We start from the raw sequence: 21481 nt of genomic DNA on the forward strand, positions 1-21481 counted from the left end.
GGAGATGCAGCCTTTCGACAGACCCTCCAATCATCACGCAGAAGCCCGGAGTCCAGGCCAGCCCACTCCTCATTCACCCCCAGAGACTCAGCGTCCGTGGGCGGGACATAATCGCAGCATTTATCCAATGACCGTCTAGTTTAAAAGAAGTCTTAAAGAAATCCCCACTGATGTGATTAGTATGATACCACTTTAGGGTGTTGTATAATGCTCTGGTGAACGTTTGTGACAGCACATCTTGACTCATCTGTACTCTCACAGTTTTTGTGTAGCTCAAAGGCATGTTGTGGCGCTAGTCTATAGCGCCCTCTGCTGTCAAGGCAAAACAAACCTTATTAATTTCTCAAGATGTTCATCATTTAAACCCGAACAGTGAAATTGACCATATTAAATTATTTAAATTTCAATCAAATATTACTAAAAGCTACAAAAAATTACTAAAATATTAATATCAATATGCGAAGAGAAGTTTTAGTGTTTAATCTCTTGTTCTTTTTTTCTTTTTCTTTTTCTTGCAAAAAAGGGAACAAATCACAGGTGACTAACCAAAATATACTTAACAACATACAAAAGTATAGTACATAAACAGAATACAATACAATGTTGCCAGGGGAAGCTTATGCCATTACAAAGAGAAAGAGGACCGTATGTTGACAGCTTTAACTGCCTTTTTGTTGTTGGAGCCAGAAATCAGATTAATATAAAGTAGAACTTCATGGAGAAAAATTTAGTGCTGAATTTACACTTATGAATGTGAAATTTTGCCAAAAGAATTAATACATTTATAATGAAGTAGGCTACATATTTTCTTTACTTTGACTTATATAAAAGCAAAATACAACATTCATTCACAATAAGGTAAAGTCTTTATAAATATGGTCAATGATGAATCTATGGAAGCTTGTTTCCGCCACAGAATAAAACATTTAAAAAGATAAGTGCGACTTTTTATAGTTTATATCTCGCAATTCTGACATCTTTTCTCAGAAAAAAAGACGGACTTTTATTTAATTTTTTACCCCAGAATAGTTTATATCTCACAATTCTGACTTTAACACGCAATTGCGACTTTATATCATGCAATTCTGACTTTATATCTCGCAATTGCGACTTTATTTATCAGAATTGCGACTTTATTTCTCACAATTCTGACTTCATATATCGCAATTGTGAGAAAAAAAGTCAGAATTATGAGATAAAAGTCGCAATTATTATTATTTATTTATTATTCAGTGGCGGAAACAAGCTTCCATATGAATCTTCTGAAGTTTTGCCAAAATGTTCTGGTGTTCTTTTGGGAGTTGGAGCGATTTCGGACCAGTTTCGGACACAGCGATGATCTCATTTTCCTGCGCGCTGCGCCGAGGAAGGACCGATTGACTTGTGACGTAATTCCTCTGCGCCCAGACAAGCGGTGTCGTTGAGGAAAACAAATGATCCAGATCCGTTCATCTGTTGTATCATTTTATTCCTGCATATTGACTTGAATTTCTTCATAAGGGCGGATTTCACGGCGAGTATGTATTTAGTTAAGAATAGCTGACTTCAGCGGAGCTTTAGATGAAGTTTAATACAGTTTGGAGCTATAAAGCATTTGGAATCTGAACATTATTGCTTAAACAATTACTAATTATAAATCGATTCAAACAATATTTCTGCTGTGTTCATGTAAACTGGACAGCTAAGCGCAGTTTACCACAGATGCTTCTATTTATTCATGCTTCTTAAACTCTCTTATGTATTATCTTTACAAGAGATGCACTGGTTGTGTCTCAAAACTTAGTGAGCTGCCTAGTTAGACTTTTTAGGGCGTGCAGCAAGTTTGGAGTGCATGGGTTTGCATCTTTGTAAGCATCATAGCAGTTTGCAGAATTTTTGGGCATCAAAGGTGCAGTGGATAAAGGTTTGTGATCCAAAAAATGCTAGAAAGGCAGCTTGCTGTGTTTTGAGACACGACTATTAATTTATTGATTTATTTACTGAGGTTTTTTGTGTGTGTGTGTGTGCAGAAGGCGCTCAGTATGGCGTTAAAATCTGGAGAAGAGCGCCTGAAGGAGATGGAGGCAGAGATGGCGCTGTGAGTTTTTCACATTTCACTCATGTTCAGTTGTTCCAGCTGTTTGGAGTGTGTCGAATAGAGCATTTCTGACTTCATGTATGCCGATGTTGTTGCTTCTCCTGTAGGTTTGAGCAGGAGGTGTTGGGAGGACCTGTGGCACCTACAGTGGTTGAAGCTGTTCCAGTCGCTCTGGCAATGCCAGCCGTACCCATGATCAGGCCCATTATTGGCACAAACACCTACAGACAGGTATTAATTACTGATAACTAAAAGAAAAAACTAATATTTTACATTGTATATTTTTGTATGCTGGGGTGAGTGGGGTCCAAAAGACTAATTGTGAAAATGCTTTTGCATAATTGTTTTTTTTCTTTCTGATTTACTAATTTATTTAATTACAAATTACTTTATTAGCCTACACATTTTTATAATAAGTGAAAAATAATTAAAAAATAAGATATATATTTAAAGTTATTTGTTTATTAAAAACATTCATCAATTGTAACTAACTTTTCTTCTTCTTTCTGTTTGTTTGTTAGGTCCAGCAGAGTTTGGATGCAAGAGCTGCCACTTTAGTTGGTCCGCCGCCTACATTTGTTGGTCCTGGTACAACTATTTCACACTCTTATTATACAGTTTAAGTAAAAGTCATATATAGAAAGCAGCTGACAATCATCTGATATTTATTTGTAGCTATGCCAGCAGTAGCGCCGCCTCCAATGATGCGTCCAGCATTTGTCCCGCATGTCTTACAGAGACCAGGTAATCAGGATTCCCATTAGTGTGTGTGTGTGTTTATATTCGCGGTGGCTTGAGCCATACATCATTTATTTATATATATATATATATATATGTAAGGCTGGGCAATATGGGCAAAAAAATCACATCTCAGTTTTTTACGATATATGCAAAATGGACTTTTGCAAATAACAATAACTCAAATAACTTTCTTACATTTAGAGATTACATTTTCGTTAACTATATCTTACGAGTAATTTTTATTGAAGCCCTTAATATAATATCTCTCATGTTTAGGGAAAATTGGATAATGCACTTTCCCCACTGCATCTCACTCTGTGTTCTCCACTATTTTTCAGATATGCTCGTAATATCAAAATGCTGTATATATCGATATAAATGGTATTGCTTCATCCTATGTCGTTTATAAAAATATATCGCTATATTGTGCAAACTTGATATACCGTCCAACCAAATATATATATATATATTAAATATAATATTTTTTAATACATTTTCTATTTACAGAACATTATAGAGCCTAAAATATAATGATGCATATTTTAAAATATCTTAATGTATTTTTTCCAGTGGGTCAGAGAATGCCACTAATGCGTGGTCCACCTCCTCAGGGCATGATCGCACCTCCTCTTCCCAGACCTCCACCTCCTCCACCAATGATGATGGCTCCACCTATGCCAGGACCTCCTCAGCCCTCCATGGGTCCAGTTGGACCACCCATGGGGCCAATGCCACCAGTGGGTATTTTCTGAATTGTAATCAGCTGTCAGGGTATTTTTAAGGTTACTTTGTGCTTTCAAAATTGAGACGTCAGTATCACAAATGTTTTTCTAAATGAATGGCAGGTTGGAAACATGAACCCTATGCCTCCGGCACCACCGCGGCACATGAGTCAAGCCCCTGCGAAGATCACTCCCAGTGTTATACAGGCGGCCCCCACTGTTTACACAGCACCCCCTGCCCCGAAGAGAATCGACTTCAAGAGCCAGAAACAAGCACGCATGGTAAAGTATCAACACACACTTGACTGTCCTGTTTCACAAAAAGTCCATATGCTTGTTTCACTGATTTGCTTGAAGGTTTGGTGCTGACATTTTATGTAGATCACACTCACAAGGTGTCATTTAACAATATACAGTATATCCTCTATAAAAAAAGGTCCATGACCTTTTAAAGTCCCCCTGCAGTAAATCATTTTATCCCTTAAAACTCAACTTTGACAATCAAAATGACATATTGAAAGGTGTTTTCCTGTGAAAATAGTTTCTTCATACCTTAAATTGAATGCTTGAATGTAGCTCTACACCCTTGTTTAATTTAGTATGGAACTATGAATATGCAAATTAGCCTCCACTCAGTCAATCACACCAGCTCGGACTACCTGATCCACTCGGTCAGCTGTAATAAACACAATGGCAATTGGAAATATTGGTGTAATTCAGCCATACATGTTTAAACCAGAAACTGAATCAGAAGAAGAAGAGGAAGCATGAATTACACAAGCTAAAGCTCCCTCAATCAAAAGCAAGAGCACCCTCAGTTGATATAATTACTGTAATAATGTAATTTTGATGAAACTGATTTGGTTGACGCTCCAGTGCGTATTTGTGTTTACGCTCTGGAGAACATCAAATGTTTCTCTTTACTACGTTTTTGCTGTGGTGAGCAATGTAGCCAATCGCATATTTATTAATATCTTGAACGCAGTGACCAATCAGGGGTGTTTAATTTAGTCAGGATGCACTCACCGGTCAGTTTTTGTTCAGTGCTGCTGACTCTGACAAAGTGTAGACGTGATGTAAATAAGAGATTCATTGTGCAGTCTAGACAACTTTATTGATTATAATGGAACTGTGAGATTGCAAACTGAGATGAGTAAGAGCTTTTTAGTGATTATAAAGGGAGCTGTCTTTGCGTGCTTTTTAGGTTAAATATAATCCATTCAGAATTTGAATAAAAGTCGAAACACAACGGTAATTGATATGATTATAATTTTACACAAATCAATGTTTCCGTTCGCCATCTCAGGGTCAGACAGCTGTCCTTTAAAAAATCAGCATCCTTAGAAATAATGATAGGAAAAGCCCCGCCTTGCACAGGAATTAGGGGCGAGACTGTCTTTGGTTCACTGCAGTTCTAAGGAGAAAATACTCCGTAATGGTGTTGACTGATGAATATGTGCATGGTTTGTTTTAAAGCATATTAAAAACACCACACAGACATATAAACAACATTAAAAACTTGATTTTCACCACAGGTGGTCTTTAAGATTTTATTAATTTTTCATTATTTTCCCAGGCCTGGAAAATACTATTTTAAGATTCATTGGTATTTCCAGGGTTTCCACGACTTTCGAAACCCTGTTATTAGCAATATATGCTTAAATAATATAATAATCAATGATTCAATTGGTATTTATCAGTAATAGTTAGTATTAAATGTGGTTAATAATAAACCGTGACGGGCTGAAAAGTATTTATGATTTAGTTAAATAAAATTACAAAATTTGTTGCCAATCACCATTACTTTAACAACTTGATTTTTTTGTTTTTAGTAAAAACTTTACTATTTTAATGCAGCTGTAAAGCCAGTTCTATGTATAGATTTAAGCCACATTCAAAAGGGATTCAACTGAATCCATATGAGAAACATTACATATTCCAGTGATATCACATGTGATAAAACAAGCTCCATTCTTCCTTTCTGCATGTGTTTTGTGCCTACACTCATGGAAAATTTGGGAATTGCCGGAAAGGTTTACAAATTGTGGTTTCCATGCCTGGATAAGCCATGGAAATTCATTGGCCCGGTACTGTGAGAACCCTGTAGAACCTATTCACTGTTTCCACAGCATCAATTTTGACATTTAATATCAAAGCACCATATGATAATTAAAATAAAATAAAAACTAGTAAGTGAGAAATTTAAATCCCCTTGTGTTTCCTTTGTAATGCTTGTAATGATGCTCGTTTTCTCAGGAGGAGTTGTCTGCATTGGTGGCGGAGCAGCAGGCCGCAGTCAAGGCCGCTGGGCTTCTGGAATTAAAGAAGGAGGTGGTCCCCGATGACAGCAAGATCGGGCCGAGCAAGCCAGAGCCTGAGCCTACACATGTGGAGGTTTGATATTAATCTTATAAATTTGCTCAGGACATATTACATTTACTGGGGTTGGACAAAAGTCCTTGTGGCCAGAAGGATTTTTAGCCATTCCTCTTCAAGAACTGTGTCCAGGTCACTATGTGATGCTGCTAAAGGAAAAAGCTCCTACAAGGGGCACCAGATCTTAATGTTTAATATTTAATATATTCTTTATATGAAGTTTTATTTAATTTTTTAGTACAGAGCCCCACAAATGACATGTGGACTATATATATATATATATATATATATATATATATATATATATATATATATATATATATATATATAACATTACACACTCACCTAAAGGATTATTAGGAACACCATACTGTTTGACCCCCTTTTCCTTCAGAACTGCCTTAATTCTACGTGGCATTGATTCAACAAGGTGCTGAAAGCATTCTTTAGAAATGTTGGCCCATATTGATAGGATAGCATCTTGCAGTTGATGGAGATTTGTGGGATGCACATCCAGGGCACGAAGCTCCCGTTCCACCACATCCCAAAGATGCTCTATTGGGTTGAGATCTGGTGACTGTTGGGGCCATTTTAGTACAGTGAACTCATTGTCATGTTCAAGAAACCAATTTGAAATGATTCGAGCTTTGTGACATGGTGCATTATCCTGCTGGAAGTAGCCATCAGAGGATGGGTACATGGTGGTCATAAAGGGATGGACATGATCAGAAACAATGCTCAGGTAGGCCGTGGCATTTAAACGATGCCCAATTGGCACTAAGGGGCCTAAAGTGTGCCAAGAAAACATCCCCCACACCATTACACCACCACCACCAGCCTGCACAGTGGTAACAAGGCATGATGGATCCATGTTCTCATTCTGTTTACGCCAAATTCTGACTCTACCATCTGAATGTCTCAACAGAAATCGAGACTCATCAGACCAGGCAACATTTTTCCAGTCTTCAACTGTCCAATTTTGGTGAGCTCGTGCAAATTGTAGCCTCTTTTTCCTATTTGTAGTGGAGATGAGTGGTACCCGGTGGGGTCTTCTGCTGTTGTAGCCCATCTGCCTCAAGGTTGTGTGTGTTGTGGCTTCACAAATGCTTTGCTGCATACCTCGGTTGTAACGAGTGGTTATTTCAGTCAAAGTTGCTCTTCTATCAGCTTGAATCAATCGGCCCATTCTCCTCTGACCTCTAGCATCAACAAGGCATTTTCGCCCACAGGACTGCCGCATACTGGATGTTTTTCCCTTTTCACACCATTCTTTGTAAACCCTAGAAATTGTTGTGCGTGAAAATCCCAGTAACTGAGCAGATTGTGAAATACTCAGACCGGCCTGTCTGGCACCAACAACCATGCCACGCTCAAAATTGCTTAAATCACCTTTCTTTCCCATTCTGACATTCAGTTTGGAGTTCAGGAGATTGTCTTGACCAGGACCACACCCCTAAATGCATTGAAGCAACTTCCATGTGATTGGTTGATTAGATAATTGCATTAATGAGAAATTGAACAGGTGTTCCTAATAATCCTTTAGGTGAGTGTGTATATATATATATATATATATATATATATATATATATATATATATATATATATATATATATATGGAATTTTGTTCCCACGGTTTAGTAAATCGTAGCCATGTTAAATGAATTAATTCCCTCATTTTGACTGAACTAAAATAAGGGAACAAATTATTATAACGTGGCCATGATTTAGTAAATCGAGGGAATTAATTATTATAACGTGCATTATTTACTTAAAACGAGGGAACGAATTAGTAAAACATGCTGATTAGGAAGTCGTAGGAATTAATTGTTAATTCACGGCCAAAATATGCTTATTTTTCCCACGTCATGTGCGGGGCTCTATGGAAGCTTGTTTCTGGCTCAGAATAAAACATTTAAAAAGATAATTGAATTGATAGTTGAATAATTTTTTTATTTTTTTTTATCTCACAATTGCGAGTTTACATTCTGACTTTATTTCTCAGAATTGCGTGTTATAAAGTCAGAATTACAAGAAATAACTGACTTTATATCTTGCAATTCTGACTTTATAACACGCAATTTCGACTTTCAGTGTCAGAATTGTGAGATATAAACTTGCAATTGTGAGTTACAAAGTCAAATTCGAAGGAAAAAAAGACTGACTTTCTTCCTCAGAATTGCAAATTTATATCTCTCAATTCTGACTTTATAATAAGCAATTGCGACTTTATATCATGCAATTCGGACTTTATTACACACAATTGCGACTTTATATCTGACTTTATATACTTTAAAATCTGAGATAAAAAGTCAGAATTGTGAGATGAAAAAAATCGCAATTACCTTTTCTATTTTTTATTCTGTGGCAGAAACAAGCTTTCGTTGGGCTCTGTATTTTAGCACTTTAACTTAAACTTATTTATTGTGTTTTTCATCTAATATTTATATTTAGTTTTATTTCAGCTTTATATCAATTAACATAAAGGTCATTTCTAATAGTTTTGTGTAATACTGGACCAAGAAAGAAACGGTTAGTGTAAAGGAATTCTTGATATGAATATTGTTCTGATTATTTCTTGTTTTACATGTGCCTAGCCTCCTGATACCAGCACAGAAGACAAGAAGAAAGGGAAACAGGAAAAGCAGAAGAAATGCATCCGGGTGGCAGCTGGTGTCACATGGGAGGACACCAGCCTATTAGAGTGGGAAACAGGTGTGTGAACTAGACAATACAACCTTTTTTTTTACTTTTCTTTTTAAAGAAGCCAAAACATATAATCTATGTCGTTCTTGTCTTCTCAGATGATTTCCGGATATTTTGTGGAGATCTGGGGAATGAGGTGAACGATGACATTCTGGCGAGAGCGTTTAGCCGTTATCCATCCTTCCTGAAGGCGAAGGTTGTTCGAGACAAACGCACTGGGAAAACAAAGGGTTACGGCTTCGTGAGTTTTAAAGATCCCAATGATTACGTGCGCGCCATGAGAGAAATGAACGGTGAGTTAATAACGATAATATATTGCAGAAAAATACAATTAATCAAATTTGCATATACAGTACAGGCCAAAAGTTTGGACACATTACTATTTTTTATGTTTTTGAAAGAAGTTTCTTCTGCTCATCAAGCCTGCATTTATTTGATCAAAAATACATATTTTTTTTTTATATTGTGATATATTATTACAATTTAAAATAATTGGTTTTCAATTTATTATGCTTTAAATTATCATTTATTTCTGTGATGCAAAGCTGAATTTTCAGGATCATTACTTCAGTCTATCACATGATCCTTTAGAAATCATTCTAATATTCTGATTTATTATGAGTGTTGGACACAGTTCTGCTGTCTAATATATTTGATGAATAAAAGGTTAAAAAGAACTGCATTTATTCAAAAAAAAAAATATATATATATTTTCTAATAATATAAATCTTCTTTACTATCACTTTTTATCAATTTAACACATCCTTGCTGAATAAAAGTATTGGTTTATTTCGAAAAAAGAAAGAAAAAAATGACTGACCCCAAATTACTGACCAGTAGTGTATATTGTTGTTACAAAAGATTTCTATTTTTAAAACATTTGCTTCTTTTTTTATTTTTTTATTTTTATTTTTTATTCATCAAAGTATCCTAAAAAAGTATCACAGGTTATGAAAAAATATTAAGCAGCAGAACTGTTTCCAACTTTGATAATGAATCATCATATTAGAATGATTTCTAAAGTTTAATGTGATGGACTGGAGTAATGATCCTGAAAATTCAGCTTTGCATCACAGAAATAAATGATAATTTAAAGTATAATAAATTGAAAACCAATTATTTTAAATTGTAATAATATATCACAATATAAAAAAAAAAAATCAGTATTTTTGATCAAATAAATGCAGGCTTGATGAGCAGAAGAAACCTCTTTCAAAAACATTAAAAATAGTAATGTGTCCAAACTTTTGGCCTGTACTGTACATTAGGCTACTGTTCAGAATTGTGGGGTCATATTTTCCTAGTATTATAGTCAAGACATTTATAATGTTACTAAACATGCTGCTCTTTTGAACTTTGTTCATCAAAGAATCCTGAAAAAAAAAAAAATGTATCATGGTTTCCACAAAAATATTCAGCAGCACAACTGTTTTCAACATTGATAATAACAAGAAATGTTTCTTGAGAAGCAAATCAGCATTTTAGAATGATTTCTGAATGATCATGTGACACTGAAGACTGGAGTAATAATGATGCTGAAAATTCAGTTTTGCATCACAGGAATAAAGTATATATTAAAATATATTCGCATAGAAAAGTTATTTGAAATTGTATCGTTTTTACTATATATTTTTAAAATCAAATAAAAGCAGTCTTGCTAAGCATAAGAGACTTTAAAAAAAATGTTACCATTCCCAAATTTATTTGACAACAAAATATAGAATGCAAACACCAAATTAGCTTCACTAAACACATTTTAAATGATCTCCAGGACAGTTTATTTTTTAGAAAGTCTGAAGTCAAACTCAGCACGTCTGGAAGTGGAAAGTTCACACTCTCTTGTCTTTGTCTTTAGGGAGGTATGTGGGCAGCAGACCCATCAAACTGAGAAAGAGTTCATGGAAGGACCGCAATCTGGAAGTTGTGCGTAAGAAACAGAAGGAGAAAAAGAAGTTGGGACTGAGATAATCCATCTATACTGAAACTGTGGACTTGATTTGTGTGATCCAGGACATATATGTAACGAGTAGGAGTCAGTCACACTCCTCCATTAGTTGCAAACAAACGACTGTCAGCTTCCCATATGGCCCTTATTACTAATAAATCTACATTGATTTCCATGTGTATTATCACACACTGACCTCTCCCTCTCTCACTGCATGCTGTAAAAATCTTTCACTTGTCCAGAATGCTTCAAGAGAGATTTTTAAACGTATGAAGTGTGGTTATGAAACTAGTTTGGATATTGGTTTTGTTTTCTTCCTCCCCCCTCCACCCAGCGGTTACATTTGTTGCTATACCAGATGGATGTTTGAAGTAATATGTGTAAAAAAAAATTATTTGCAAATCTTTTCAATAAACTCTGGAATTTCTTTAGTTTCAATTCTGACCCGTTTGTTAAATCTTGAACGCCTCAGCTGATGATTCTGAAAGCAACCACCAGATGGCTTCCCAAAGTAATGAAGGATGCATAATTCTTTGAACCTCTTGTACACTTTAATACACATAATAATAATAATTCTAATGTAAAGACTTGATGATAAAATTACCATCTATTAGTCTTTTGGGAAAAGCTCTCATGGCCACTGTTGATAGGAAACCAAAAGGTTTTCTCTCTAACCACAAACGCCCACTTGCATGTGTTTCTAAAAGACTCATTTCCTAAAGCTGATGTGAAAAAAGCAGAAATGGCTCATGCATCAATCTGTCTGACAAACAACTGAGAATATACACACATCACAACACAACACCAGGAGAAAATGCACCGTAGAGCCACAAGTGAGTTTTTAACTCTTAATCAAAATTAGGACAGCTCTTCAGTTTAAATTGAATGATGTCTTGATTGTTCTCAGGAGCCTGTTTACAAATGTACTTGTTCTGTTTGCACTCTCTCTCTCTCTCTCTTTATGCGTGCGTTCACATGAATAGGTCTGTTTATTTATAAAAGTCATTTCCTTGTCTATCTGTTAACATTTCATATTTGACTGTGTAGTTTCTCTTTTCACTAATTCATGTTGAGATGGTTTTACAGACATTGTTTGTGCATCCTTTCAGATTTGCTCCTTCAAATAAAGTGATGTGTTATATAAAAGCTCAAAATATATGTAATTAAAAATCTTCCTTTCTTAAAAGTTCTGTGGTAGGCTACGATGGTATCAGATGATAATGTTGTGGTACTGAAAAGTTGGCATATTAATGTTCTACAGTTGTTTTCCCCCCCATGGAAACCAGTGATATATTAATACTGTGGTAAGTAAGTACATGTCATGTTGGAAGTATGATGGAATATATCAGAAGATGTGAGCTTTTTGTGAGAGGTGGTACATGTTCAAAAACAATATTGTACTCGGATACGCCTGAGTACTGACTATGCAAAAAGTATGTAAATTTTGATATATAGGCTATACAATATTGATTACCATATCTATGTACTATGGTAGCCCATATGGTATTCCAATGTACTTCAAAGAATAGCGTATTATTTGAATAGTAGTGACTGATTACCATATTTATGTACTATGGTATTTTATGGTAGGCTATTTATTTATTTTTAAATACCAAGCTACTTAAAAGAAAACCATGGTACTATCATCTTACATGTGTCCGTGTTTGCCATAACAACATACACCACAAAAGGGGGGTTATAAAGTAGGGTCTCGGTAAATTCTTGCCTTCATTATTTTGTTAATTCTACTGGATGACGATTGCGCGCCTCCGCCCATTGATCAGCGGCGCGCTCCAGGCTTCCTTTTGTCCAACGGGCCACCTCAGTGGAACATTCCACTTTGGAAAAGAGGGGAGTACAGCTTGGTTGTCTTTCCTAAAGTTTTACTTTATACAACAATACAGCGCTGCTATCACACCCGGCGTAGACAGCCACATTAGATTCTAAATATTTTGTAATGCAACTATATAGCTCGTAAAAAAGACCCTCGGTCGCGTTTGGGTGAAGCGAGGGCACCCGTAAGTTGTTTTGGGAGCGGCGAAGAACCCCTCAGTTCTCCTAGCGAGCAGTGAGATGAGATGGGCGGGAGAACACGCGGGGACGATGCTGCTGTTCCGGGGAATTTGATCGATTTGAGTCTCCTGTCTGAGTAAATTGTTTTTGGATGTCACAGTAGTGACACCATGTATCTGTGCGGGATTTGTGGAGTTGTGTGAGGACGCGCAGGACATATTTTCCCTCTCCTATTCCTCCTTTGGCTGTTTATTTGGGGTTCTCCACTCTAACGTCTCTCAGTCTCTGGCGTCCGGTGGTGCTTTTGCGCGATCCAGGTCATTAACACACTATTGCGAAATAAAACCAGGATGTAAGGAAAAGCGTTGATGTGGGAAGAAACTTTGGAAACGCATCCTGATCCAAACACGGAGCCCTGCTGGTCCCTGCCGCCTAAGCTGGAGATAGGGATGGTGGTAAGTTATATTTCTGTATTAAAACCTTCACAATCAACCTCAGTGTTTATTGGTTTTCCACAACAGGCCATTTCAATTGCCTCCACTTTCTCTCACTGATGGAGTTCGTTGTACCGATGCAGTTGTTGCCATTAGTTACAAGATCAGCATCAGCAACACACTGCATCTGACAAACTGCTATTGTCCCTCATCTGATGTTGCTAGAAAGTGGTTCACTGTTTTTTTGTGGGGTTTGAGCCCCTCCCTGTTAACCATTCCCACCCAGCCAGCCCAGCACTATTCCACTGGGAGTACCAGCTTCTTTACTGGGTATAATTTAATTTATCTGCCATTGTGATGTGCTCATCATCAGTAACTGTTTCAATATTTATGCTTCATCTTTTGTTCAGCTTCATCAAAGAGACCATCCTGATCTAACAAAGACATGTCCTGAAACTCCTTGTCCCCTCTTGAATATTCCAGTTGGCAGGAAACATGCATTTAGTCATTTCTACAAAGGGTATTTAACTAATGTTATAGATCTGATTACTGTTTACTCAGTGGTTTGTTTAAAAGCAGTGGACCTACCGGTTCTTCTGGAGACAAACTAAATCACAAACACACTCCGTTTGTTCATGCATATGGCTTGGCTTCTTGGGAAAGCACTGGCCTGTGTTAATGCTTACTCAGTCAACATTGGCTAAGACTAGTCATCGGTGGAAATGTAATAACGTGTAGCTAAAAGTCTTTGTACATCACCACAAAGAGTTGCAAAAGCCCAAGGGAAATTCTATGATTTCGACATGTTAAAAAAGGTGGGATGATAACATTCACTAGTGGTATGTTTACACAACAACGATATAGGCCTACTAAACACGTAAACATTTTTCTTTGCCTTTTTTTGCGTACAGACAACAATGTTGTTAAAATTAGCCCCGATCTGTATTATTCATGCCAGGCCAGTAGTTGGCGATGTCACTTCGTAAAGAAACACTGCATGTCTATAGACTGAACATGTGATACGCACAGGGGGCCAGCGTTTCAGAAAACATTGAAGCTTCCCCGGGCGCCGCCATTGATTAGCGGACCCCCACCCTGTTAGCAATCCATTGACTCCCATTCATTTTGGCGTCACTTTGACAGCGAATAACTTTACATCTGAGGCGTTTAAAGACTTTATTTCTAAAGAAACACGAAAATGTATAAAAGGCTCCATTACCTTGTATCTTACGTTATGGCCCTGTAGAAGCAGTTTTTGTAAAAAAAAATAGGCTAACGATTGCGTCATAACCACGCGACTCTCTGTCGCACAGTAGAGAGATTACCGTATGGACAGGAGGAGAAGCTCGCGGGCAATCGGGGGGACGTGGAGGCAAAATGACAAAATAATGAATCAGAATACTTAGCAAAAGTTTCTCCCGCTCCTAGTCCTAGCTCATGGACACCTCCTACTCACACTCTCCGTCTCTGCAAGTTTCAGAAGGGAATGATTCAGATTTCTCTCGGCACAGCTACTAGAAGACAGACGGGTTGCTCACGTCACATCTACGTCGTCAAGCTCAGTTTGAGTCTGCGCAGTACGCTCGACCATCAGGAAGTTAGTGCTTCTAATTGACTTCACTTTTCTCTGTTGAATCCAATGGGGTCGCTGTGTCCATTACTTTTACTGTCTATGGATACGTGTGGTCGTCACCATTTTCACAAATTTTGAGTTTTTGGTACAGAGAGACGATAATGGTATTGTTTTCAAAAACTTGCACTTTGAAACCCGTTTTCAAAAGTTTGAGTTTTCAGGCCACCAAAACACTGTGGTCGTGTAAATGAACCGCCAAAACACATACAGAAGTTTTCGGTTTTTAGTGGAAAGCAGTGTTGTGTAAATGGCCCTAAACCACCAACTAACCAGATTTGTTTTTGTGTCTTTTAGCTGTGGGGTTTCTTCTTTTGCCTGAATCTATTGGCTTAAACTGTTAGTTTTTCATCTGTACATTTTGTCAGTTTACTCTCTCTCTCTCTCTCTCTCTCTCTCTCTCTCTCTCTCTCTCTCTCTCTCTCTCTCTCTCTCTCTCTCTCTCTCTCTCTCTCTCTCTCTCTCTCTCTCTCTCTCTCTCTCTCATATATATTTTCAAACCATTATTTTTTGTGATTATGATTTTTTTAAATTTCAATCAATAAACAACACATATCATACAGAGAGAGCATTCGGATGAGAATAGAAATAAAATTAAAATAAAGTAAAATAAAAAAACACACACATACGCACAGAACACAACACACTTAAAGGGCACCTATTATGCAAAATTCACTTTTACATGGTGTTTGAACATAATTGTGTGTTGGCAGTGTGTGAGCAAAACCACCCTAGAATGATAAAAATCCACCCAGTGTTTTTTTTACAATCTCAATAAATCATAAGCACTGTCTCAGAATGAGCTGTTCTCAGATTCAGCGCAATGTGACGTAGAATTGCGCAGGCCCCTCCCACGACTGTTGAGTGACACTTCAGTTTGAGCATAGACCCGCCCTGAGTGAGCTGGACACAGTCCGCCATTGTTCGACTCTTGAGCAGCTGTAGACAAGAATGTCTCCTAAGCGATTGAGGTGTTTTGTTGTTGGATGTCAGAATGAACATATCAGTCTTCATTTACTCTCGTTCTTACTCGAGGATGGATCTGTACCAACTGTTCGTGATCCAGATTACACTCTCCGGAGCGACAGGCCTAACGTTACTGACCACGGCAGAAATGAAAGTGAGAGCGCGCACTTTATGACAGCTCATCGAATAGTTTTACGGATTTACAGTGTACCAGTTTATTAAGCACAGACTGAAAAGGTGTGTATATATTTGTTTGCTGTTAGTTGTAACGAGTGTTTTGTGTACTTCGCTGTGTATGTTCCATGATAATGAAAGGGAGAGAGAGAGTTTATGGATAAGACTTTAATGCTCACATCTTATACTGTGTTTATTTAGCTGTTCTTACAGTGATTCTCTGGAGTAAAACTAACGCTTCATCTTTTGTGTGATGTACAATAAACTTCATTGAACTCATCAGTATATTTTGGTCATCATTCGGACGAGGTCTGCTACAGCAGGCTTATATTAATAGTGGATAAAAGCAGATGACAAATAAGTTATAACCATAATTAAGCTAAACTATACCTGTTTAATCTCCATACAGTATATATTCTCTGGCGCTGTGGGCATATTGTCCGACTCCGAGTCAAAATTGAGAGTTTCTGTTTTGATATTATCAGATGAGATTGTCCTGACTGAAGCGCGAGCTCGTGAGGCTCCGCCCCCTGGGCCGGCAGCAGCAGTTAATTTGCATTTAAAGGGATACACACTAAAACAGCGTGTTTTTCTGAGCCCCAAAAAATGACAATTTAAACATGCTGTAAAAAAATATCTGTAGGGTATTTTGAGCTAAAACTTCACACATACTCTGGGGACATCAGATACTTATTTTACATCTTGTGAAAAGGGTCATAATAGGTGCCCTTTAACAAACACTGGCAGCTAACTCATATTGACTGTAGAATATTCAAAGAAGCTCTTTAAGGGCAGAGGCTATATTCATCCAGGTGTTTACAGTGGTTGTCTTTGCCTTATTGATGATCTTTGCAGTTGTAAAATCATGGCAAACTATGTAATGAAATGAGACTATCCGAAATTGCTTCAAGTTTGTATCTGAGGTTATCCACTGCTGTAAAATAGCTGTGAACCCTGCCATCAACACTTTTTTGTCACGTAAAGAAAATTGGTACTTTGAATCATCATTCAATAATAGTAAACGGGTCCAAATCCAAATATAGACCTGTAAGATCATGTAACATAACAATCACATACTTCCAGAATAGCTGAATCATTGGACAGTCCCAAAACATATGTAAAAATGTACCAGTGGCGTCAGTGTTACGGAAACTGCAGGATGGATTGGGTATAAGTTTCATGCGATATCGCTTGTAAGGTGTGTAGTAGAAACGATGGATAGTCTTAAAATGAATAAGTACATGACTAAGGTCAAGGTTTGACCACACTGTTTCCCAGTCTGGGTGGAATCCTAACCAAGAAAGTTCCAAATCCCACGTTGATAGTATCTTTAAAGGCGTATGAACACTACTGAGTAAAGAATTATAGATTACTGTGACCGCCCCTCTAGGATCTTTGACAGGGTATTTTCAAACCATTATGACTGACTTTCTGCTGTCAAACACCAAAGGAGAAGAATATTTAAAGAAAACAATGGAAGTGGATGGAGATCAGTGACTGTCAAGCAATCCATACAAAAGGTCACAAGTCAAGTTATAAAGTCATAAGACTAAAACATTCAGACAAACATTTAAAATCTTGCTTGACAGCCGTGGTCTCTTTCATTGCATGGCAAAAGTAGCTTGGACATTCACAGAAGAAATTAACAGAAGAAGGAAAGTCTTACTCAAAGATGCAAGAATGAGCAAAGGATGACAACATTTGTATTTTTAGGTGTGCACTGTTTATTTAAAGGCACAGTAAGTAATTTCTGAGAAACGCTATTGAAAATTTAAATCAACCACCTAAACAAACAGTATTGCAAATATTTGCAATAAGTGGATTGGACCGATCCACAGAGCACCAAAAATATCTTGTAGCCAATCGGCAATGGGGGCATAGGATGGGGCGGAGAGATCGTTAGCAAGATGGACATTTGCAGAAAGATTGTAAAAAGAGAGATGGCTGAGGTATTACCAAAGAGGGAATGGTCAGAGGAATATAATTGGAAGAAGAAGTGTTACGATCAGAAAAGAGCTAGGACTACACGTGTTAAATATTGGAAAAGCTTGCAGTGCTGAAAAGACGTGAGAGAGCGGGAAGCCCTGAAAACGCATACCGAGGTTGCTTTGTTTCTATTCGATACGTGAGTAACATTGGTTTTTGCTTTTTACAGAACCAAGCTGTTGTATGCTGATGTCCCCATACTTGCGTGAGCTGTCTGATGCGCCAGCTGTGGTGGTTCCTGTGTTGCTTAGCATGCTCATTATTTTGGGAGCGGAGCAATAAAGGGAGTTTGTTTGTTTGGGTGTCGATTTCAAATATCAACATTGTTTCTCAGAAATCGCTTACTGCAACTTTAAGTAGCTGTCTAAGTTTTAAGTTGGGCCAAAAAAAAAAAAACGATAACGATAATTATCGCGATTTATACCATGGTCTGGGTGAATACTCGATTCTGACTGGCTGCAGGGTGTCCATTAAAAGTGATAGAGGACACCTAGTAAAGGAGTTCTGGTGAAACTGACTGTTTACCGTTCGAAATGAATAAATAAATGCGCTGGCTACATCAGCTGTGAGTAACCATAGCAACAGGCAGTAAACTGAAGGGTTCTACGAGCTGAGCGGACTATAAATATCTCCGGTTGCTGAATAAACCGTCAGGCGTAACCAGGGAAACCAGGTTATTGTTTGTAAAAACTTTAGATTTCGATTGTAAAACTAATTAAAATATAAACTAATGTTTTAAAAATGTGTTATTTGGCAAGTGACCATGGTATATAAGCGGGTTATTGCCCTTCGAGGTGTCCATTGTCAGGTATTAATGGACTTTGGCGGTGGCAAAAGTCCGCTGCGCGTCGGACGGTTCACACCTCGCCGTCGTCCATTAATACCTGACAATGGACACCTCGAATTTTTCTTGGTAAAATGAAAACAAGATAATGATAACAACTATTTTTTTTGGCCATGTCGCCCAGCCCTAGTTTTAAGTCCATAGAACTGAATTCCTCTGTTGATTTGATATCAGTGTTTTGTTAAGGTTGGGATTAATAGGCATGGTCAGATCTGGAACAGCATACAGAGAAAACTCATGACTTGAGCGAGCGAGACACTGGGTGTGATGAGGCAGTTGGCGATCAAGGTGTTTAATTACCGCCACAGCATCCTGGTCTGGTGGAGAGTGTGTGTGTGGGAACTTGGCAGTGTGTCCGTGGACGTTCCTGTCTGCAAGATTTACGATGGATATTTGGGAGTCAGAAAGCCATTATTTTTCATTCTTGTGACTGCATTGATTGGATTTTCTTGACACTGGCAATCGTTTGGCAGCGAGTGCAGTGGAAATCAATACAGTTTGACTCTAATGTGGGATAAAGTTCCTCCTTAATGTTAAATTTCTAGGTAAAGCTTGGCACAGCCCACATGTAGACTATCTTGAAGACCAGGCACAATTTAGCCTACTCGTTAATATTTAAGAGCATAGGCTGTATTCCAGAATACATTTACTTTATATAGGCTAATGGACGAATGCTTAGATATTAAATTAAGGTTTCCAGTGCAAGCTTAGAGGAATAGTTCACTCAAAAATTACACTTGATGTTATTTATTTTTGTGTTTGGAATCTTTCACAACTCTTTTTCATATTATAAAAGGCTTGAACTATTGAGTCATATAGACTAAGTTTATATTGTTTTTGGAGCTTGACAACTTGTCACTATGAAATGTTGGTGTATAGAAAAATCTGCATTTAATGTTATTCAAACATTTTAATAAAGAAATAAAGAATATAAAATGTTAATGGAGTAAATTTTAAAGGTATTATATAATAACAGTTAACCCAAAAATGGAAATTTTGTTGTTCCAAACCTGTATGAGTTTCTTTTTGGGCTGCTCGATTATGGAAAAAATCATAATCACCATTATTTTGGTCAGTATTGATATCACGATTATGTAACACGATTATTTCTCATGACTTTGGGAACGTGTTACATTTATTAAAAAGACACCTTTCAACAATTCTTAAAAAATTTAAATTTGAACATTTATTGTACTTTTTGAACTATTAAAATAAATAATATAACAGATAATACTTAAAGTATTTTAATTTTCCCGCAGGTCTACCACTTATAATGCGGGAAATTCCCCCACAAACATTGATTCACTTTAGCAAGTAGATTGTATGAGTAGCCTAAATTAATGATCATTTTAAAACTTTCGCAAAGACGCAATTTCACAAACCGCGTGAGTGTTCAGCGGCGCTGCATCTTCTCTCTCTCTCTCTCTCTCTGTCTCTCGAAATGGGTTGGACAAAGCAAGTGTCGAAACTACACTCTCCGCGTTTAGGAGTCGGGAGTGACATGACGGAATTGTCACTTGCACAATTGGGCCAGTATTGCATCGTAACTAAAGTTGATAATTTTCACTTCTTTAAAGGGATACTTCACCTCTGGAAAGATGAATGTGTATTTAAAATGGGTAATTTATGTAGAAGAAATGTGAAATAATTTTTGAATTTGGAGCTTTCTAGACTGGCTTATGTGGATGAAAGACAACAACTTCCAGAATGCACTTGCTTCGCTGCCCTAGGAGGCCACTCCCAAGCCACGCCTACCGGTAAGAGAGCGCAGTTTAAAACAACAAGGCTAGGCTACTAGTGAGTCTCCGTGACGATTTCGAGATCGTCCAAAATGTCCGGGATTCGGCTTTTGCGTTCTACAGTCGCCATTCATCATGTTTACTGTGGCGAGCAGGACGAGGCTGAGGGCCGCGGGAGAACGGCGCGAGGCCGGTGGCGTGATTACTGAGACGCACCGGTCTCGTATCTCTCATGGAGGAGCGGGAATTTTCTTAGCAATGTTAAACGCACTTGTTTAGCGTTCATGTAAACACTACATTCAGATTCACCAATCGGAATGAATTCAGTTAGACTGAAACAAAAGGTGTGCATGTAAACAATGAATGGCGACTGCAGAAAGCAAAAGCCGAATCCCGGACATTTTGGACGATCTCGACGGCTGGATATGTCCGGGAAAAAGAGGATGGTAACCCCTACTACTCAGCTTTCTCCACAGAACAAGAGCCTGCTAGCTTAGCTTCCAAAGATGGCTGACACTATGTGTACATTCTGTGAGTGAGATCCCACCCCCTATGGGTGGGTTGACAACATGCGGGACAGCCCCTACTACTGGCTGTAGTCTTTAGCCTCTGGCCAAAAAATCCTCTGATGACGCAAAATGACGATTTTTGCGTCATCTGAGGATTTTTTCCAGACAAAAAATACATAAATCTCTCGTCTCAGGGGGATATGAGGGTGAAAAGCACGGTAATTCAAAAATACTAAAGGTTTTCTACTAATACAAAGCTTAATGCTAAATCCTGAAGTATCCCTTTAAGTCTTATCAGTTTAAACAATCAAGCTGAGAGAGTTTACGGCTTCGGGAGGGGCGGAAGTGCGCGTGCGCGTGTCATTCAGAACACAAGACAAAATAAGAGTGTTCTTGCCAAACAGAACATGGCAAAATAATCGTTTTTACTCGATTGTACTATTTTGGTGATCGTTGGGAGCCAAAATTGAAATTCAATTAATTACACAGCCCTAGTTTCTTTTTCTGTAGAGTATAAAAGAAGATATTTTGGGTAACCAGACAGTGGACGGCGGCCATTTGACTTCCATAGTAGGAAAGTAAATTACTATGGAAGTCAATGGCTACCGTCCACTGTCTGATT

The 21481-nt window shown here is 37.7% G+C and overlaps 2 protein-coding genes and 1 long non-coding RNA gene across 14 annotated transcripts in view; 2 read left to right on the forward strand and 1 right to left on the reverse strand.

Moving 5' to 3' along the window:
• arhgap33 (Rho GTPase activating protein 33) overlaps positions 1 to 21481 on the forward strand; it is a 97044-nt gene that overhangs the window by 15179 nt on the left and 60384 nt on the right. For 3 of the 8 annotated variants that reach the window (XM_082150592.1, XM_082150591.1, XM_082150596.1), the window contains exon 1: positions 11132 to 11397. In XM_082150592.1, coding sequence (XP_082006718.1) covers positions 11379 to 11397 — 19 coding nt within the window. In that variant the 5' untranslated portion in view covers positions 11132 to 11378. The other 5 variants (XM_082150594.1, XM_082150595.1, XM_082150593.1 and 2 more) reach the window with 2 other exon arrangements.
• Positions 1373 to 11002, forward strand: rbm42 (RNA binding motif protein 42). Of its 5 annotated transcripts, none has more exons than XM_082150768.1 (12): positions 1373 to 1517; positions 2010 to 2077; positions 2185 to 2308; positions 2599 to 2665; positions 2753 to 2821; positions 3389 to 3555; positions 3664 to 3822; positions 5797 to 5934; positions 6842 to 6898; positions 8511 to 8628; positions 8718 to 8912; positions 10475 to 11002. In XM_082150768.1, exons 2-12 carry the CDS (start codon positions 2022 to 2024, stop codon positions 10585 to 10587), a joined length of 1263 nt encoding a protein of 420 aa, XP_082006894.1. In that variant the 5' UTR covers positions 1373 to 1517; positions 2010 to 2021; the 3' UTR covers positions 10588 to 11002. The 5 variants fall into 5 exon arrangements, with proteins under 5 accessions (XP_082006894.1, XP_082006895.1, XP_082006892.1 ...); XM_082150769.1 differs by having other exon boundaries at positions 1380 to 1513; XM_082150766.1 differs by lacking the exon at positions 1373 to 1517 and adding an exon at positions 1536 to 1903 and having other exon boundaries at positions 2599 to 2659.
• LOC309484517 lies at positions 15001 to 16718 on the reverse strand. The gene is made up of 2 exons (XR_014200880.1): positions 16534 to 16718; positions 15001 to 15299 (listed from the first exon to the last, which is right to left on the reverse strand). It is a non-coding gene; the product is annotated as an uncharacterized lncRNA (long non-coding RNA).

The sequence above is a fragment of the Leuciscus leuciscus genome, assembly GCF_965113295.1.
Source record: "Leuciscus leuciscus genome assembly, chromosome: 20".
Classification (NCBI taxonomy): Eukaryota; Metazoa; Chordata; class Actinopteri; order Cypriniformes; family Leuciscidae; genus Leuciscus; species Leuciscus leuciscus.